General features: G+C 36.9%; 1 protein-coding gene across 4 annotated transcripts in view; it reads left to right on the top strand.

The window, feature by feature from the left end:
* Window positions 1-21,397, top strand: part of SMARCC1 (SWI/SNF related BAF chromatin remodeling complex subunit C1) — a 181,464-nt gene that overhangs the window by 83,594 nt on the left and 76,473 nt on the right. For all 4 annotated transcript variants that reach the window (XM_073811103.1, XM_073811102.1, XM_019946825.2 and 1 more), the window contains 7 exons: window positions 1,619-1,656; window positions 4,418-4,539; window positions 7,689-7,760; window positions 10,166-10,279; window positions 10,856-11,009; window positions 12,036-12,149; window positions 18,209-18,268. In XM_073811103.1, the coding sequence (XP_073667204.1) occupies window positions 1,619-1,656; window positions 4,418-4,539; window positions 7,689-7,760; window positions 10,166-10,279; window positions 10,856-11,009; window positions 12,036-12,149; window positions 18,209-18,268 (674 nt within the window). The remainder of the gene's footprint in view (window positions 1-1,618; window positions 1,657-4,417; window positions 4,540-7,688; window positions 7,761-10,165; window positions 10,280-10,855; window positions 11,010-12,035; window positions 12,150-18,208; window positions 18,269-21,397) is intronic.

Raw genomic sequence — 21,397 nt, 5'->3', positions numbered from 1 at the left:
GTTAAGTGTTTGAAGGCTGGTTCTTTATAACCTGTTAAAATACTACTCATCTTCTTATATCCTCTAAAGTAGGGGTTGGCAAACTTTTCTAAAAAGGACCAGATAGTAAATATTTTTGGCATTTTGGGCTATAAGGTCTAAGTTACAACTAGTCAGCTTTGCCATTTTAATGCAGATACAGCCATTCATAATATATAAACAAATGATCATGGCTTATTCCAATAAAACTTTTATTTATAGACACCAAAATTTGAATTTCAGTTAATTTTTGATATGTCATGATATATTTATTCTTCTATTGATTTTCTCTTTAACCATGTAAAAATAAAAAAAATCATTCTTCACTTGCAGGTATGATAGGAATCCCCAAGACCATCCCCAGGTTTGGAGATTCTCTAGAAGGACTGATAGAACTCAGCATATAGTTGTACTCACGGCTGACATATATCACAGCAACATAGGAAGCATAAACAGATCATAAGGGGAAATAACACAGGCAGAGTCTGGGTGCAGGCTTCCTTATTCTCTCTCCCTTACGTGAGGGATCACACAGAGTGCACTCTTCCCACAGCAACACACATGCAGTGTTTCCATCTAGGGAAGCTTGTTTGAGAGTCTAAGATCAGTGTTTTTACTGGCAATGTAGGGTACCCTCTGCCTAACACGTACCAGAATTTCAGGCTGCAGAAGTTTATCATAAGCTGCGTTGTGCACAGTCCAGGCACAGCGAACCACCCTTCTTTTCAGTTAACTATTGACTAGGAACACACTGAGAGTCAATTTCCCAGATTCCATACAAAAACAGGCAGTGGGCCTGATTTAGCTTGTAGGCTATAGATCCTGACCCCTGTCTAAGCCGTGTGTTTATTTAATGCTTTTCAAATAGCAGATTCTTGGAAATATTTGTTTGAAGGAATAATGAAAAAAAATGGCTTCCTTGTGTTCTCTTTAAACTTTACAGTGCCTTAGTCACTGCCAAGGGTCATAATAATTATATAAAAAATAAAATGTTATAGAAACTTAATCATGTAATTATTTGTGCGGTAACCTCTTACCTTTTCCACCATGGCACTTTTACTTTTCGCTGTGGAAATCAGCTGCTTAGTTTAGATTATACATGGATTTGCCTTTGTTCTTTTGCAACACTAGCATTTAGGTCCTGTAGTCCCCTATCCTCAGAAGGTATTAACACTCTTGCCAGGACTTTGTCCGTAGGGATTGATTATCACCTCCTTCTCTACTCCTCATTCTTTACTCATTTCCTCTGGGATCCGAAATGTTATTACTTTGTTTCACTAAACCTCTGGAGGCAAGAGCCCAAACCAAGTTCCTTACCTATTATTAAGTAAGATCATGACTAAGATTGTAGCCCAAGTAGTATTTAATTTTAAGTTCCCTGTTGTTGGAGAATTTTAATGATTTGTGCTTTGAATTTTTACTCACCTCTATGCTTCTGTGTACAATTCTAATTTACTGAATTATTCAAGGTAAATTAGCTTTAATAATGCTCTGTTTCTTTCCTTTTCTGTGGCGAGTATCAGTTCCTTAAATCTTAAGGTTTCCAGGTAATCGAGAGAACATTTACCTGTTAAATGAATTACGTGTTTTGATTTTGCAGATGAGCAGGATGAAGAAACAGTCACAACAGGAGGAAAGGTAATGATTTAGTTAGGCCTGGTGCAACAGTAACTGTAGGGGTCCTGTGTATCGAGCAGTAGAAACACTGATTTGGAAGTTTCCTTAGAAATATTCTGTTTTGAGGTCCTTTTGATATTTAATTTCTTTTTAACACACGCCCAAAATAGTCTGTCTTTCTTGACCCACCCCCCAAATTTTATCAAGAGGAATTTGCCATTTTCCCAGGTAGTATTCCTCATATGCTATAGTTTCTGGTTCCATTTCTCTCCTGGTTGCAAATTAATAATCAGAGCTGCACAATATTCCAGGTGAGCAGGGACCGTGCCTTGCTTTGATTTTCCCACTCCTATTTCTATTAGTGCAGCCCCAGTCCACAACTGATGTAGCCTTTGATCATACTCTTCACTTTTTTTGAGCCTTAAAGTCAGCTACTTCCTGTTTCATCAATTTTGCTGTGGAGACATGTCAATAATTAGGCTGTAGGATGGTGTTGGATTTTAGGCAAGGTTTTATTTCTCTTTTTAAATAAATGGCACCTTGTTTATACAGGTTGTCATCTCTAACTGTGTTAAGATGTGTAACTAATCCTTAATCTCCTTGAAATAACTTCCTTAATGCCGAAAATGGTTAGTTCTTTTTTTTTCTTTTTCAGTGAGTCAGAGAACTTCCCCCATAGTGACACTTGTTGTTTTGTACACAGTCATGAAATGAAAATATTCATGACAGGATTTCAAGGAAAAGTATTTCCAGAAACTCTACTACAGATGGCTCTTTAGCTGAACTGTTCTTATGATCTTTTTCTTTAAAATCAAACTTCTTTATTCAAAGAGCTACTCATAAACATTTATGAATATTACATTTGTAAAAAGACATCATCTTTTAGAGTAGAAAGTATTGGGTGGCAATAAAGGAGACCAAAATAGAAAACCAAAGAATTACCCCCCCACTTTTTTTTATGCCAAGGGTGAGAGTACTTTTGAAACTATAGACAAGTCTGTTATGTAACTTAAGCCTAAGATGGTTAGAGGTGGTTACTCTAACACCAGTCCCATGATATCATCCTGCTTCTTTCCTCACTGAGATGATTAAACTGTAGACTGTCAGCCTTTATTCATTTCAATACCAGCCTCTCCCTAGTTTTCCTGAATAAAGAAAATTTTCTGAATTGAATCACATTGAATTTGTAGAACCTATGCCACAAAAACAAATTAACGATGAGCATAGATTTTGCTAGCTTCCCTGGTTTGGGAAATAAAATTCCTTACCTTTGTCATCAATATTAACATATTTGTTTCAACATCATGTAAGTAACAACCAGCGTTTCCTTGATGATTTCATACATTAAAATTTTTTTTTTGATATTCATTGATCTTAAGGAAACTACTGTCTTAAGTTTCTAGCAGTAGCTAGATCCTCACCTAAAGTAATATAACACAGGAAATTTAGGTTGATTTAAGTTAAAGGTAGAAATTAAACTATGGAACCTTTGTAAAAGAATATGATGCAAAATTTGACTGGTTTCTTAACAGAAAAGAATTTTATATGATTAAAAACAGTAAAAACACCACAGATAAAAGGTTGATAGATAGAACTCTACACAATTTGAAAATATCTAAATGTTAATAAGCTTATTTCCTGTAGTATTCTTTGTGAAAATGTTTAATCTGAAGTTAATTATGAAGAATCATTGTGATAGAGATTGGTAGATGCTCTACAAGCTGTCTGGTCTGGATTCTTCAAGAATTTTAATGTCATAAAATCTCCCCCAAAAAGGAGGCAGGGGTTAAAGGAGACTAAGGAGGCATGAATATCATATATAATATGGACTCCTTGATCAGGTTCTGTATTGAGGAGAAAAATCTGTAAAGGACATTTATGGGACACTTGGATCCCCTTGAATATAAAGCGTATGTTAGATAATATTATTTGAAAGTAATTATTACTGGGAGAATTCCCTGGTGGTCCAGTGGTTCGGACTCCGTGCTTTCACTGCTGTGGGCCTCGGTCGGGGAACTAATATCCCACATGCAGCCAAAAAAAAAAAAAAGTAATTATTACTGTTTACTGGTAGCATAAAAAATGTTCTTGTGTTTTGACCTAAAGCAGTGCTTTTTGAAATTATTGTATTAGCAAAACCAGGTTTTTAGGTGGAATCATTTGCAAAACCTACATAAATGTGATAAAAGTCAGAACTAATTTTCAGCAGTAACAGTGGTTAAGAGTGTAGGCCCTCTAGCTGCACTTTCTGGAGTTTTATCCTGTTTATGTCTTGTTAGCTCTGTGCATCATTTTCTCATCCACAAAAGAGATAATAAACAGTACCTGCTGTTATTGTGAGGAATAAGTGAGATATTGCACATATCGCTGTTGGCAGATACTTAGTACTCAATCTTTGGGATTGGGGAAACCTTATCATTATGTCTCAGTGTCCTTGTGTTACCTCCTTATAAATTGAGAACTAGTAATTTAGATTTGTGATTCAAGGATTAGGTAAAACTAGACAAATAAGGAGCAGGCTATTGTGGAAAAAGTTTTGGGCTTTCTATGAGTTGATTCCCTCATCTGTAAAAAGGAGGAAAAAAATATGCTATCTCATCTGGACATCTTGTGAAGGTACCTTAAAAACTGTGAAAGGCTATTTTTACTTGAAATTTGTTTTCCTGGTCCTTGAAATTGGATCAGCTAGCTGCATTTTCTGTAACCTGCTATTAGAAATTTGAAAGCTATTCCATATCTCTCTGTAGTTCTCTTTCTCTGAACTTTGGCTTCTTTTCTACAGGAAGATGAAGATCCTGGCAAAGGTGATCAGAGTCGGTCAGTTGACCCTGGTGAAGATAATGTGACAGAGCAGACCAATCACATTATTATTCCTAGCTATGCATCGTGGTTTGATTATAACTGGTGAGTAGGTTGCTTACATCTGTGAACATGGTAATTAGGAGTGGGAAAACTTTCCTTGAAATTATATTGTGCTCAGGACTTCCCTGGTGGCGCAGTGGTTAAGAATCCGCCTGCCAATGCTGGGGACACGGGTTCGAGCCCTGGTCTGGGAAGATCCCACATGCCGTGGAGCAGCTAAGCCCGTGCGCCACAACTACTGAGCCTGTGCTCTAGAGCCCACGAGCCACAACTACTGAGCCCACGCGTTGCAACTACTGAAGCCCGCGTGCTTAGAGCCTGTGCTCCGCAACAAGAGAAGCCACCTCATTGAGAAGCCCGCGCACCGCAATGAAGAGTAGCCCCCGCTCGCCACAACTAGAGAAAGCCTGCGTGCAGCAACGAAGACCCAACACAGCCAAAACTAAATAAATAAATTTATTTTAAAAATTGTGCTCTTCTGCCCAGGTCCCCTCATCAGTAATCACTGTCACACTGGATGAAGGGGAATGGAAAGTTATTTTATTTTAACTTTGGACTGTGTTCTTTTGGTTGTTTTACTTGGGGATAGAAACTATTATGTTGTAATTTAGGATTATAAAATTTTGTAAACTTGAACCTGACTCATTTGGAGTCAGTTTTAGTTCAGACAGGCAAATGCTTGAGTATTTAATAATTATAAAATATTGATGTTCATTATATGATTTTTAAACATTATGGAAATTTTTAAAGAAAAATTCATCTTAGTACCCAATAATGGCTTCATGTTAATCGGAAACAGGAGCCCTTTCTTGTATAAACCCTGGCATGTAAAAGAGTTCAGGAAAACAACCTCTTCAGCACCCTCCCTGTCATTTATCACAGCCACCGTGGCACCCTTGGAACATGGCTGGAAATAAATGGAGATGTACCTATCTTACTAATTGATTACTTATGAAATGTAACTCTTTCACGTCAGGCTGATTTTTGTTGGACAGTTTTTTATTTTTAAATGTATGAACCAGAACTCCAAATAGATGTTAGTTTCTTTAAGGTACTTTGATTGGAAGGCTATATATTTAGTCTAGTGATGCTGCCCTTACAATCTCGTGGTCCTGTGCATATATATATATATATATATATATATATATATATATATACACACACACACACACATATATCTTTTAAAACCAACTTAAAAGAATAGGGTGGATGGTCCATTTGAGTCATAGCTTACTTTTGTCTAAAACCACAAGGTATGGCCTCTACTATTGAGACTTTTCAGCATACTTTTTTTTTTTTGCGGTACGCGGGCCTCTCACTGTTGTGGCCTCTCCCGTTGCGGAGCACTCTGGACGCGCAGGCTCAGCTGCCGTGGCTCATGGGCCCAGCCACTCCGCGGCATGTGGGATCTTCCCAGACCAAGGCACGAACTCATGTCCCCTGCATTGGCAGACGGACTCTCAACCACTGCGCCAGCAGGGAAGCCCCCAGCATACTTTTTAAAACTAACTCTGAATGCTGTTCCTCATTGTTTTGAATAAGTAGAAGCTGAAACAGAATAAGTATATTGCTTTTCTTTGAAGGTCAGTCTTCATTACATTGATTATTATGTTAAATTACTTTGAAATTTGGAAGTTTCATTATTGTTATTTGTAGTTACAGAGTAAGATTCAGAATGGCTTGAGAAACTAGCATTTTCCCCTCAAAAAAGGGGAATGTCATAACAGTACATAGTGTTTTAGGTTTTTATAGTTTACAGAAACACTTCCATTTGCATGGTGATCTTTGCATGTCACAAAGTGTGCTGTTAGATGGACAGTAGAGGTATTAGTTATATCCCTATTTTATAGATAACTACAGCCTCAGTTGAAGTGGTGCAAAGTTGCAGAGTTGCTAATTGGAAGAACTCAGGTTTTCTGATTCCGAATATCCCACTCCTTCTACTACTTGACTCATTCTCAGAACCTAAGGAATCAGCTGCCAGTACTTCAAACATAGATTTTTGAAAAAGAAAGTGGTTGTGATTAAACATTCTTGTGTGTTTTGTTCTTGGTGAAATTGTCTTTGTGGCCTCTTCCTAACCTGTAACATAACAATGAGAGGTATATTAGGACCAGTTTATTAATTGCTTACAGTTATTCTCCTTATAATAAAACTTGGAAATTCATTATACATGTATCTATGGAACATAAATTCATCTTAGAAATCATCTTCCTGTAAGTTTCCAGGTGATTCATTTTATTTATAGTATTTGGTAGTATCCAATTCAAACAATTTAAATGTTACCGAATAATGAAAGAGTGAATGCTTTTATTTGTATTCACAGACTATTGATTTGCTCTTTCCCATGTAATCTCTGTACATGTTGCATATCTGAAAAGGCACTGAGAAACTAAAATGTGTCATCAGGAAAAATACTGATTAGCATTAATGTCAAAACCTTTGTGCTAAATGTACAGTTGGTTTCATTTGTAGAGTGTTTTAGGCCTGATCATTTCACATGGTCTCTATAGTGCTTATCACCTGTAACATTTTATAAAATTATCAGTGCTTTTTATCTGAATGTTAAAAATTAGTTCTGTGATCTTTTTTAAAAGCAGTAAATCACTGAACTATTTTAAAAAATTCAGTTCACCACAAAGTTTCTGAGGGCTGGATGAAAAAGTGCATTAATGTTGAGCCTGAGAAACCGATTACAGTCAATTTCGTTGTCTTTTGGTCGATCATTCATTTCACCAATTTGTTGCCATGCCAAGTACTGTGATTTTTGTCATCCAATTTCCAAAGAACTTTTCCTAATTTGTGGCTCATCATCTAGTTACAGTGTATTATGACAAGAACATAAAATCTGAAGCCTTCAGTGTGTTTTTTGTTGTTGTTTTTCTTCAGTGTTTATGTTTATAGAGTTTGGTTATGGGAATAGAAAAACTACAGTAAGTATTGGGGGTGAGAAAGGGAAAGCTTTCTTTAGCTCTATATATTATATATAAGTTTATAAATATATATTATATACTTTAATTTTATTATTACATACTGTTAATACATAGGAACTTGTGTAAGCCAGTTAAATTTTGCAAGTAGGGCTCAGTTTTTGGTTTTATCAGTTTCACTTTGAAAGTTAAACAAGCTTAGCTCAAATTTCAGGATTTTATTTTTCTAAGAGGGTTCCTAATTGTCTTTTTCCCCTTCAGTATTCATGTGATTGAACGGCGTGCTCTTCCTGAGTTTTTCAATGGAAAAAACAAATCCAAGACTCCGGAGATGTGAGTGAAATGTAAAGATGTAATCCTGATGCTGTTACATATTTTAGTGGGACCAGTATTAAGAAAAATTAATATTTGGATGTGTTTGGCAGGGGGTTCTTAAAGCACCCCTTCTGAGTTAATCTTTGCTATTGTCTGAAAGTTTACAAATATCTTACTCTGTTCAGAACAGTGTTCATATCTCAGCTACACAGTACTCCTTGCTTCAAAGGAAATTGTTTCAAATTTTTTCTTCCTCAATCTTGAACTGTTGATACATACACATCAGCTTTTGCAGCTAAAGACTGAATTCAGTAACAGATACTCACTAAACCGAGTCCAGTTTTCTCCCTAACTCACCTTGTGAGTACCTGTTTTTTATTGATTATATGTATTATATGTAATCTAGGAGAAAGTGAACCTTTATCTTATTTTCCTTATGAATGACTTCTAGTTAAAAGAATGCCAAGGGCTTCCATGGCAGTCCAGTGGTTAAGACTCTGTGCTTCTACGCAGAGGGCACGGGTTTGATCCCTACTCGGGGAACTAAGATCCCACATGCCATGGGCTGCGGCCAAAAAAATTTTAAATAAATAAATAAGAGAATGCCAAGTATGATGATAATAGCTACATATAAATTGATCTTAATTACATAAAGCATTGTTGTGCTTTGCATTGGAAGCAGAAAAACTTTTATTAGAAGGAAGAAGTTCATTAGGAAGTATTTTTATCTTTGCCTGGTGACCCTTAATTATAGACTTCCAGAAATCCTTGCCCCCTAAAATAAATCCGTATCTATCACACTATAATTACCTTTCCGTGTCTTATCTTCATAGTGTTAATCTGTTGTCTGTTATACACATGTGACTGTGCAAATAGATGTCTCTTGTTTAAATTGTTTAGGGAAGGATGCTTTTACACACAAAGCACATGGGTGTAATACAGAAAATCAAATAATAAATATTTTCTCGTGGTAAATTATCCATGATAGTTTGAGATTCTACGTTTAGGTGTCACAGCAAATTTCAGCTTTTCATAACAAAGCTGTAAGGAGTCATTTAAAACCAAAATCAAAGATTTGGCATAAGAAGCCCAGTCAGGTTTTTTCACCTATTTAGACATGGTATATTCTTCTGGCTAATTTGCCTATTGCCACCGAATTGCAAATTGCCAGTATTTATAAATACTTACAGTTCTTGGCAGTCTGCTATTTAAAAGCACAACTTAGCCCATTTAAACGTAAATTCGCCTTTCAATCTTTGTTTATCCAGCTGTGGTTATACCAGACTCTTTGAATAGTATACCTTTTTTACTCTGATGTAGCTAACTTCAAGCTGCTGTTCTTTTGCTTTACTTTTGTGGTAAGAAGTTTTGCTAGGTCTCTACCTTCTTTACACACTTGTTTTAAGTATTTTATGGCAGAAATGCTTGGGTACACTGTGGATGTGGAATCTGCTATGACTCAGAATCTCAGTTTTTCTCTCCTTTTTTATATGGCTTGTCTTACCTCTGAGTTTGGCTTCATAGGTTCTACTTGTCGCATAGCTGGGATCTCTAAAAAACTGATAAAAAAAAAGTCAGGAAGTATATAACCATTGTCAGAGCCAGAGCCACCACACTTAGCCGAATTCTAGCTCCACCACTTAACCAGCCTTGTGGTCTGGGACAAATTCTAGTTGTGTGTGTGTGTGTGTGTGTGTGTTCTGTTTGTAATTTTCTTGGCCACTGTGCGTCACGAGATGTGGGATCTTAGCTCCCTGTTCTAGTTGTGTGTGAGTGTGTGTGTGTGCATTTTGTTTGTAATTTTCTTGGCCACTGTGCCTCATGGCATGTGGGATCTTAGCTCCCTGACCAGGGATCAAACCTGCGCCGCTTGTGTTGGAAGTACAGAGTCTTAACCACTTGACCGACTGGGAAGTCCCATAGAACAAATTCTTTAACCCTCATCTATAAATAGAATAATAATAGATCCTACCTTATACAGAGATTGTGAGGATTAAATGCATTACTACACAGAAAGTGCTTAGACCTATGGCTGACACACAGTAAATGCTAGGTATATAGTAGTGTAGTTAGGGAGACAGCCTGTGTAACCAAGTGTTACTTGCAAATTTTGCAGGCAACTAAGGATTATTGATTGACCTCTGTGACCAAGGTTGTACTTATTTTACTTCACACTATCTTCATCAGATTACTCTATTGTGCTTATTATATGTTAGTAGACAGTTGTTTTGCATTTTAGGGATTCTTACTCTGAGTTACACTTATGACTGTAAATACTCAGTACATTATCACTATTGTTTATTGGACTGTTGTCTTAACTTTTTGTTGTATTTGGTTGAGGAATATGGAACTGTTTGGCTCTATGAGTTACTGTTTTTGAAAGGATGTGTGTTCACCTTATGAATTTTGCCATTACTTTTTAGATACTTGGCATATCGAAATTTTATGATCGACACATACCGCCTAAATCCCCAGGAATATTTAACCAGCACTGCTTGTCGGAGGAACTTGACTGGAGATGTATGTGCTGTGATGAGGTAAGGATGTCTTGACTTTTTCTCAGATATTTCACTGCAGGTGGTTACTGATACATTGCTAATGTTAGGTTGACTAAGCTGGATGTTTTCTTGGTTAATAAAATACCTAAAGCATCTTTTTGTTTTTTTAATTTTTACATTTTACATCTTTTATTGTATGGTCTAATCATAAACTGACCGTAGATGGAGAGTGGGTTAGGGTGGGGAATGGATAAGCTCTGTGCCCTAAATCTGTGTAAAGAAAAAAACAAAATGTAGGTCTCCTCCTGTGAGTTTGGTTTACGTGTGAGCTCTTTCACCATGGACCTACATGAGCATTTGTTCCCTCGTTTCTGTGATTGAAATGATTAGGCTTTATACTAGGTTTGGGGGTGCTATGTTCAACATTATTTTGAGTTTGTAGAAATTGTCCCTCAAACCAAAATTGTCAGTTACTTTGTGATGGTTCATAGCCTACAAGAGAACACGTTTACTTAGGGTTTTTTTTTCGTTTGTTTTTTAATGAAATGTAATGATGCTTATGAAGATGATGAGGTACATTCTCTAGATTTTAACTTTAAGAGCTTTATTCTTCAGGGTTCATGCCTTTTTAGAGCAGTGGGGGCTTGTTAATTACCAAGTGGATCCAGAAAGTCGACCCATGGCAATGGGACCTCCTCCGACTCCTCATTTCAATGTATTAGCTGATACCCCCTCTGGGCTTGTACCTCTACATCTTCGATCACCTCAGGTAAATTAGTGCAGCCTTTTTTTCAGGTCTGGGTGGTAATAGACAACCACTTCTTGCATTTATATTCAGGAATTACTATTATAGTCATATAATAGTGCTGTTTCTTAGCTGATAGGTTATGTTTGTTTGTTTTTGTATGTTGTAAATGTTTGAGTCCATAAGAATATTTAGTTGTTTAAGATAATGCTCTCCCATTAATGCCAAGAGTCTATGCTTTATCCTCTTAGAGATTTGCTTTCATAACTCATGGCTCCTTTATCACTTCTGCCATCGAAGACACTAATAAAGAAGCAGACTGTATAAATGTGTTAAATTGTTTAGAACTTCCCCTTCCTAACATTTGGAAAGTGGACATCTATGCACACGTTCTTTTTTTCTCTTTTAATCTCTTCTATATAATTTTTTTTAATTTATTTAATTTATTTATTTTTGGCCACGTTGGATCTTTTTTGCTGTGCTCTGGCTTTCTCTAGTTGCAGTGAGCAGGGACTACTCTTTGTTGCGGTGCGTTGGCTTCCCTTGTTGCGCAGCACAGGCTCTAGGCACGCAGGCTTCAGTAGTTGTGGCTAACGGGCTCTAGAGCACAGGCTCAGTAGTTGTGATGCACGGGCTTAGTTGCTCCGCGGCATGTGAGATCTTCCCAGACCAGGGCTCTAACCCGTGTCCTCTGCATTGGCAGGTGGATTCTTAACCAGTGCGCCACCAGGGAAGTCCCTTGAAAAGATTATTATGTCAATCGGATTATGTATACCATTCAGTTGGAATAACACGAATCTAACCTATAAATTGCCCTCCACTATGAAATATTAAAGAAGACTTGTCTATATTCTCTGTGACTTAGGCAAAAAAAAAAAAATGTTTCTTACATGTTGAATTTTTGTTAGAAGTGTAGTGTAAGGTGTAGGTATTTATTTTTTTGTAGAATCTCTAGTGGTTTAAGTGCCGATATTAAACATCCTTAAAAGCCTCTGTCCCGTTTACTTTGTAGAGGTTAATACAGCCATTTATCATTTATTTGACTCATAGGTTCCTGCTGCTCAGCAGATGTTAAATTTTCCTGAGAAGAACAAGGAAAAACCAATTGATTTGCAGAACTTTGGTCTTCGTACTGACGTTTACTCCAAGAAAACCTTAGCAAAGGTAAGGATTTTTCTATAGGGACATATGGACTACAAGCTAGCATGTGCTCTTTGTCCTTCTTCCTTCTAAGAAGCATCATTTTCCGTAAGAAACTTGTTTTACTTTCTGTAAGGTAAGGAGGTGCTTTCTACTTAAATCTGATGACATTTTATAAAAGTCACGTATCTTACCTTTTCTTAGTATGGTTAGAAGATAGGTATTTAAAAATAACTATGATTAATGTGTTAAAATGAGGGGGAAAATGGAGAATTTCAACAGAGAATGGGAATATATAAAAAGAATCAAATACCTGTTGAACAATTGAAAATATACTGAAATTAACCCATTGGATAGGTTTAACAGCAGGCTGGACACAGCAGAAGACAGGATTAGTGAACTCAGGTTAATAGATACATTGAAACTGAAACAGCAAGAGGAAAAGAAATTGGTTGAAGTTGGGGGGACAGGACAAAGAGAAAAGAGTACAGAGACACATGAGATACAGTCAAAAGAATTAATATTTATCATTAGAGACCTATGAGAAGAGAAAGAATGGTACAGAAGCAATACTTGAAGATGTAAGGCCTAAAAATTTTCCATAACTAATGAAAAGTTATCAACTCACAGAATAAGAGAGACTGAACATATCCAAGTTTGGATATAGAGAAAACCATACTCAGGCAAATGGTGCTTAACCTCTTTTTTTTTTTTTTAATTTATTTTTGGGTGCGTTGGGTCTTCATTGCTGCGGGCAGGCTTTCTCTAGTTGACGTGAGCGGGGGCTACCTTTTGCTGCGGTGCATGGGCTTCTCATTGTGGTAGCTTCTCTTGTTGCGGAGCACGGGCTGTAGGCACATGGGCTTCAGTAGTTGTGGCACATGGGCTCAGTAGTTGTGGCACACGGACTTAGTTGATCTGCGGCATGTGGGATCTTCCCGGACCAGGGCTCAAACCCGTGTCCCCTGCATTGGCAGGCGGATTCTTAACCACTGCACCACCAGGGAAGTCCTGGAGCTTAAACTCTTAAAGCTAACATCTTAAATCAGCCAAGGAGCAGGGAGGTTGGGGAAGGACACATTCGATTCAGAGGCACAATGATAAAACTGATGTCTGACTTTTCAACAGAAATGATAGAAACCAGTGGACAGTTTAATAATATTTTTAAATGCTGAAAGGAAAATTGTCACTGAAATTCTGTATCTAGTAGAAATACCTTTCAAAATAGAAAGTGCAATAAAGGCGTTCACAGACATTCAAAAGGTAGAGCAGTTATCACTAGTTCACAATGTAAGGACACTAAAGGAAGTTCTTCAGGATGAAGGGTAATGATTCCAAATGGAAGCACGTGATGCTAGAGAAGGAATAAAGAGCATGGAGAAGTGTAAATAAGTAGTTAAATATAAAGGAATGTAGACTTTTTAAACAACGAACATTTTAGGAGGTTTGTAACATGTAGAAATGACAAAAATAGCAGAAAGGCAGAAGAAGAATAAATTGAGTTAAACTGTTGTAAAGTTCTGAAATTGTTGAGAAGGATTGATTATAGGGTAAACTAATAATTTGATAAAGCATTTTGGGAGGGGACTGGATCTGCATGGAAGAATAAAGGGTGCCAGAAGAGGTCAACATATGGGTCAGTATTAAAGACATTTCCCTTTTATTTTTAATTGTTTAAAAGGATAATACTGTTTAAACCAAAAATAACAATATGTATTTAGGTTCACAGCATATTGATATTGAAGACCAAACATCACTAAAAGGACAGGAAAAGGAATTGGAAGTATACTGTATTAAAGTTCTTACACTATATGTGACAGTGCTAAAATATTATTTGAGAGTACACTGTGACAGTTTAGAGATGGATATTGTAAATCTTAGATTAACTATTTAAAGATGCATAACTAATAAGCCAATAATGGAATAAAAACAATAATACTTCACAAAAATGTTACTCCACAAGAGGGAAGGAAACAAGGAACAGATGGAAAGAATAGAAAATAGCAAGATGGAAGATTTACATCTGACCATAGGGATAGTAGTATAGAATTGAACATTAATGGTTTTAATATTCCAATTTAGCAGCAGAGATTGTCAAATTGGTTTAAAAAAATCAAGGACAAACATGTATTGTCTACAAGAAACCCACTTTAAATACAAAGACACAGACTAAAAGAAAATGAGTGGGAAAAGACATACCTTCTAAACAAAAGGAAGCCAGAATCACCATATTAATATTTATAAAAGAGTAGACATCAGAACAGCTTATTTTACCAGAAGTAGAGGTGTTTCATAATGATAAGGGGATTGATTAATCAAGAGGACGCAATCATCCTAAATACATATGTACCTAATTAAAGACCTTCAAAGTACATATAAAGCAAAAACTGACAGAACAGAAAGGAGTAATAGTCAGACACTCAAGTATAGTTGGAGATTTCAACGATCCTTTCTCGGTAATTGATAGAACAAATAGAAAGTCAGCAAGAGTATAAAAGACCTACATCACCACTATCAACCAATAAGGTCTATTGGTATTCATAGAAGATTCTGCAAAATAGCAGAAACACATTGTTTTAAAGTTCTTGGGGGGACTTCCCTGGTGGTTCAGTGGTTAAGACTCCATGCTTCCACTGGAGGGGGCGTGGGTTCGATCCCTGGTCAGGGAACTAAGATCCCACATGCCACGCAGTGCAGCCAAAAAGTAAAAAAAAAATAATAATAATAATAATAATAAAATTCACGGGGAATACTCAACAAAATGTACACAATTCTGAGCAATAAAATTAGTATCATAAGTTTTAAATGATTGAAATTATACAGTGTGGTTGTATGATTTTATACATATGGAATGAATGTGGTTGATTCACCACAGCAAAATTAAACTAGAAACCAAAAATAGGAAAACAATAGAGAAGATTAATAAAATAAGAAGATGGTTATTTGAAGAGATCGATAAATTTGATAAACCTCTAGCCAAGAGTGATCAAGAAGAAAAGAGAAAACACAAATCTCTGATCAGGAATGAAAGAGTACATCACTGTTGATTCTACTTATATATAAAGGCAATAAAGAATATGCTTAACAACTTCGTGGTAATATATTTGACACTTTGATGAAATGGGCAAATCCCTTGAAAGCAACAAAATATAAAAGTTGGGACTTCCCTGGTGGTGCAGTGGTTAAGACTCTGTGTTCCCAATGCAGGGGGCCCACCTTCAATCCCTGGTCAGGGAACTAGATCACACATGCATGCTGCAGCCAAGAGTTCGCATGCCACAACTAAGGAGCCTGCATGCTGCAACTTAGGAGCCTGCAAGCCACTACTAAGGAGCCCACCTGCCACAACCAAGACCCAGTGTAACCAAATAAATAAATATATTTTTTTGAAAAACGAAGATATAAAAGTCTTCCCAGGATAGAGATAACTTGACATATTAGGTTAAAAATAATGTCCTCCAAAGAAATCAGGTCCTCATATCTGTAACTTGTAAATATTACCTTATATGGAAAAAGATCCTTTGCAGATGTGATTAAGTTAAGATTTTTAAGATGAGATAATCCCGTATTATTCTGGTGGGCTCTGAGTACCATCACGTTTGTCCTTATAAGAGAAAAGTATAGAGATTTTACATACAGGAGGAGGCTGTAAAATCTATGTGATCTTGGATGCAGATACTGGAATGAGGTGGCTACAAACCAAAGAATTCTGGGGCAGCCACCAGAAGAAGGAAAGACAAAGAATTTATTCTCCCCTAGAGCTTCCAGAGGGAGCATTGCCTTGCTAACACCTTGATTTTGGTTCAGTCATAATGATTTTGAACTTCTATCCTCCTGAGCTGTGAGAGGATAAATTTTTGTTATTTTAAGCCACCAAGTTTGTGATAATTTTTTAGAGCAGCCACTAGAAATTATATACTTGAACCACCTTATTCAAGTGTATAATTTATACACTGTTATACAATATCTATATGTAGTTAAACGTCTTCCTAAAAACAAAACTCTATGCCCAGATGATTCTGCTGATGAATTTGTACCAGGCACATAAGGAAGAAATAATACCAATCTACATAAGTTCTTCCAGAAAGTAAAAGTGTAGAGAACACGATTATAGCTAAACATGTATGTACCCAATTATCCAACTTCTGGCTATATAGACCAGATAAATGGGTTTATAAAAGAATGTGCGAGAACATCCATAGCAGCCTTATCCAGGATAGTCAAAAACTGTAAATAATATAATGGGTAAATTGTGGTTTATTCAAACAATATAATGCTATACAGAGATGAAATGTTTCACTTCTTCATATAACAGTGAGGTTGAATCTGCTTACCATAATATTGGACAAGAAACCAGACCCATAAACTACATACTGAATGGTTTTGTTATTATAAAATTCAGATCCACAGAAACTAGCCTACGATTGTAGAATTCAGAATAGTGTGTATCAATACTTTTGTGGTTTGTTAACAACTGGAGGTTAAGGGGGGGTGCTTTTCAGTATTGATTTGAGTGTTGTTACATGGGTATTATAAGTAGAATTGTAGTCACACTGTACACATAAGATTTGTGTATTTTGTTATACATATATTTTACCTCAATAAATACAAAAGAAAGAAATTCTAAAATCATGTAGAAACCCTGGCCCTGATGAAGTTACTCAAGTTGTAATCAAGAGGAGAAACATTAACTGACTTAAGCCAGTAGGAATGGGGAAAATCCTTTCTATGCTTTGTGGATGAGAAGTGGGGAAATGGTTGCTGTGGACCTACCCAGTAAATGCCATTCATGTCTAGGTTATACAGATCTGCCCTATATTTGGGTCTTCTTTTTCAGAAATTAGATGAAATATTGATGAATGTTGTTCCACTCAGGGCTCCATATCTGATTGATGGTCACTTCTGATGTTTGTTCATTAAGAGTAGCCTTTGGGGGAATTCCCTGGCGGTCCAGTGGTTAGCTCTCACTGCCAAGGGCCTGGGTTCCTGGTCAGGGAACTAAGATCCCACATGCTGCCAAAAACAAAATAAAAAAGAGTAGCCTTTGGTTCTCTTAAAGTAATCCTCAAGGAGTCTGAGCAGTGTATTGGGAGTTAAAGCTACGTACATCTTTTCTTCCTCACAAAGGCATACTTTAGACTTTTAATCCTGCAATTCTTAGATTCCTCTTCTTATTCTGTATTTAAAGACTAGTTATTTTTATTTATTTATTTATTTATTTATTTATTTTGTGGTACGCGGGCCTCTCACTGTTGTGGCCTCTCCCGTTGCGGAGCACAGGCTTTGGACGCACAGGCTCAGCGGCCATGGCTTATGGGCCCAGTCGCTCTGCGGCATGTGGGATCTTCCCGGACCAGGGCATGAACCCGTGTCCCCTGCATCGGCAGGCGGACTCTCAACCACTGCGCCACCAGGGAAGCCCAAGACTAGTTATTTTTAGTACATTTTTTGCAAATGAACAAATATTTCATAATGATATGGATTGAATATTATGGAGACCTAATAAATCATAATTTTTACCTGCAGTGTATAGCACAGTCGTGCAGAAAGGTTGAGTCAAATGAACTGAGAAACTTTATTGACACAAAGGAATCATGGACTATAGAAGTTTTCATTTCTTAAATTGTAATCTCCCAAAGTAGAATTTTCAGAGAAGGGATAATATGTTAGAATGTGTATTTTGAATTAGTAACATATGCGGCTAAAGAATAATATCAAGTATACTACACAGCCAGTCCTCTTCATGAATGGAGTAGAATCTGCAAATCAAGAAGTATGAGTCAGTTGATTTGGTTTTACACAACACAGACTTGGTTTTCTTATAAATAATAGAAATAAGGGGTCTAAGTAATCCATGTCTAATGTCTAAGTAGTCCATGACTCCTTGGTAGATAGCAAGAAATCTTTGAAATAAGCCAGCCTTTCTGTTGGGAGTTTTGGTTCCTTATGTGTTTTATTCTTGTTACTCAGGGACTGACTTTGGTGGATTGCAGAAAACGGTCTGCAGAACTTAGAAGGGAATCCTGATGAGCTCCATTCAACCTTTAGGAATGAGTAAATAATTTCTGAATTTTTATCTTTAGAGTAAAGGTGCTAGTGCTGGAAGAGAATGGACTGAACAGGAGACACTTCTACTGCTGGAGGTAAGCAGATTAGTGATGAAGCCCCTTTATTCATATGAGATGGGTGCTAACTTTCTGTGACTAGCATTTTAAATATACCTTTGGAATTTATCCTGAAAATTTTCAATCCATGTAATGAGTTTTAATAGCATTTTCTTGGGCTGTTGCAGTTTAAATATCACACTGGAGTTGATGTGCTAGCTGTCAGTAGGGGAGATCAAGCCTGGATATGTATTATTTTGGCTCAGGTTGGGTTCTTTTTGTTTTAAATCTGTTGCCAACAATTAAATATTGCAGATTTTCCAAAGCAATCTAGACATCTAACTCTTCCTCCAAAATTAGAAGATCTGGCAACTCCGGGCCCTTATTCTCAGATAGCAATAATTAGCTGGCTGGCCTTGGGTAGCAGATGTTCCTTTGAAATGGGGCATTTCTTCATAGTCCAAATTTTCTTAACTTAGCCCTCCTCAGTCATTGTAGATTAGTTCCCTAGTGCTTGTATGCAATTGAGTGTACAACCTCCGTATTTTCCAAAAGGATTTCTGAAAAGTGGATGAAGATACCTGCCATTGAAAAAATTATCTTGATTATGAAAGCAGAAGACTGTGATAAGCCCATGATTATGCATCGTGTCTCTGTCAGTCAGCATATTGAATGCTTTTTTAATTTCGTTGTCTTTAGAGATTCTTGCAAATTCTTACAGAACTAGATCTCAGAATTATTTCTACTCTGAAGGGTAGGAAAAAGAGAGTATTTGGTTTCATATTTATCAACCAGTTCCGAAGAAGGACTATTTGTCTTTAGTTGTAGAACAACAATTGTTGGGGTAAAATGGAGACTTCATGACACTACTTAGTATTTGTGGATAGTATGTGTGGGAGCTGAATTAGGACCAAATGAGGAAGTTTATTGTTAAATATGTTAGGAATGCTTTTGCCTACATGGAACAGAAAATCTGACGAGCAATACATTAAACCAAAAGAACTTTGGTTTTTTGTTCAACTAGATTTCTTCAGATTGGCAATTCCAAGATTCTTTCCACTGTTCAATTATATCATCAGGTCCCTAGTTTTTCTGTTGTTTTGTTCTGCCTTCCGTAGCTGTCCACATTCTGTCTCTTTGTGTTCTGGTCACAGGAAGACTGGTAGTTCCAGACTTCTCATCCCTATTTAAAACAGAAAGAGAATTGGAAAAGGTACCTGGGGACTTCTCTTCCTGGGCTCTTGTGAGGAAAAGCTTTCCCAGAAGCCCCTCATCAGTGTTTCCTTTCTATCTCACTGATCAAATGGGTCTCATAAACACCTAGTACTGCGTGTGATCCTGGGAAAACAAATACATGGCTTTCTAGTTTCAATAGTGGGTTCAACCTGGAAGAAGTTGATGATTGCTCCTGGTAATTACTGGCAGCATCTACACCAATTATAACTAACATTAGAGCAGTGAATTTATGGAGGAAGAGCACTCCCTTTCACTGGAGTACTGCATCTGATCGAAACTTGTATATCGTATAAAATATGCAATTCAGAAATCAAGTATCAAATAAAAGATTAGGCTAGGGCAGCAGTTCTCAAACTTTCTGGGCTCAAGAAGCACTTGTACTCTCAAAATTTTTATTGAGGACTCCAGAGAGTTTTAATTTATGTGACTTTATCAGTATATATATATTTTTAATCAGTATTTTTTAAACTAAAAATTAAAACTGAGAAGAATATTTAATTCACTTAAAATAACAGTGAACCCCTTTTGAGTTAACATAATTAACATTTTTATGAAAAATATCTTTTGAAAAAAGATATTAGTGAGAAGTGTAGCATTTATATATTTTAACAAATCTGTAATGTTTGGCTTACTAGAATACAGCTGGATTTTCATATTTGCTTTTCTACCAGGTATGTTGTTTTAGTTTAAGTATATTAGGAAAGTCTGGTATCACCTGGATATGTAGTTGGAAGCAGGAGAAGTATCTTAATGGCCTTTTCAGGTAATTATGAATATTCTTCTGTGATAGACATGTCCCTCCTTTTTTTTTTTAAAAAAAACAAATTGAAGGTTTGTGGAAACCCTGCATTAAGCAAGTTGGTTGGTGCCATTTTTCCAACAGTATTTGCTCACCTTGTGTCTCTGTGTCACATTTTGGTAATCCTCACAATATTTCAGACTTTCTTATTGTTATTATATTTGTTACAGTGATCTGTGATCAGTGGTCTTGAATGTTACTCTTGCAAAAAGATTACACACTGAAGGCTCAGGTGATGGTTAGCATTTTTTAGCAACAAAGTATTTTAAAATTAAGGTACAGTGTTCTTTTTTTTTTTCTCGTTTGCGGTACGCGGGCCTCTCACTGTTGTGGCCTCTCCCGTTGCGGAGCACAGGCTCCGGACGCGCAGGCTCAGCAGCCATGGCTCACGGGCCCAGCCGCTCTGCGGCATGTGACATCCTCCCGGACCGGGGCACGAACCCGTGTCCCCTGCATCGGCAGGCGTACTCTCAACCACTGTGCCACCAGGGAAGCCCCCAGTGTTCTTTTTAAGATATATAATACTATTGCACACTTAGTAGACAACAGTATAGTGTAAACATAACTTTTATATGTGCTGGAAAACCAAAATATCCATGTGACTTGCTTTATTGCAGTATTCGCTTTATCTCAGTGGTCCAGAACTGAACCCGCAGTATCTCTGAGTTATGCTTGTGTTACATTAAAACTTGACCACTGATAGTTTCTTAAAGCTTAGTTGCAGCATGGAATCCATTGGTCTCTCTTGCCCTAGTAATGGATCTTTTATCCATGTATGATTGCATAATGTCTTTCATTGATAAATTGGAAAATATTGGTTTACTGAATTATGCAGATCTTCCAAATGTTGATGCAGTTCATGATACAATATGAAAAAAATCTAATTTGATAATACTGTGACCAATCTCATTAGAAAAGTCTTTTAAAAAGTAGAACAAGCGGGACTTCTCTAGTGGCGCAGTGGTTAAGAATCTGCCTGCCAATGCAGGAGAAATGGGTTCGAGCCCTGGTCTGGGAAGATCCCACAATGCCGCGGAGCAACTAAGTCCGTGTGCCACAACTACTGAGCCTGTGCTCTAGAGCCCATGAGGCACAACTGCTGAAGCCTGCATGCCTAGAGCCTGTGCTCCACA

The sequence above is a fragment of the Tursiops truncatus genome, chromosome 10 (assembly GCF_011762595.2).
Source record: "Tursiops truncatus isolate mTurTru1 chromosome 10, mTurTru1.mat.Y, whole genome shotgun sequence".
Classification (NCBI taxonomy): domain Eukaryota; kingdom Metazoa; phylum Chordata; class Mammalia; order Artiodactyla; family Delphinidae; genus Tursiops; species Tursiops truncatus.
This window is presented reverse-complemented; position numbering and strand designations above follow the sequence as displayed.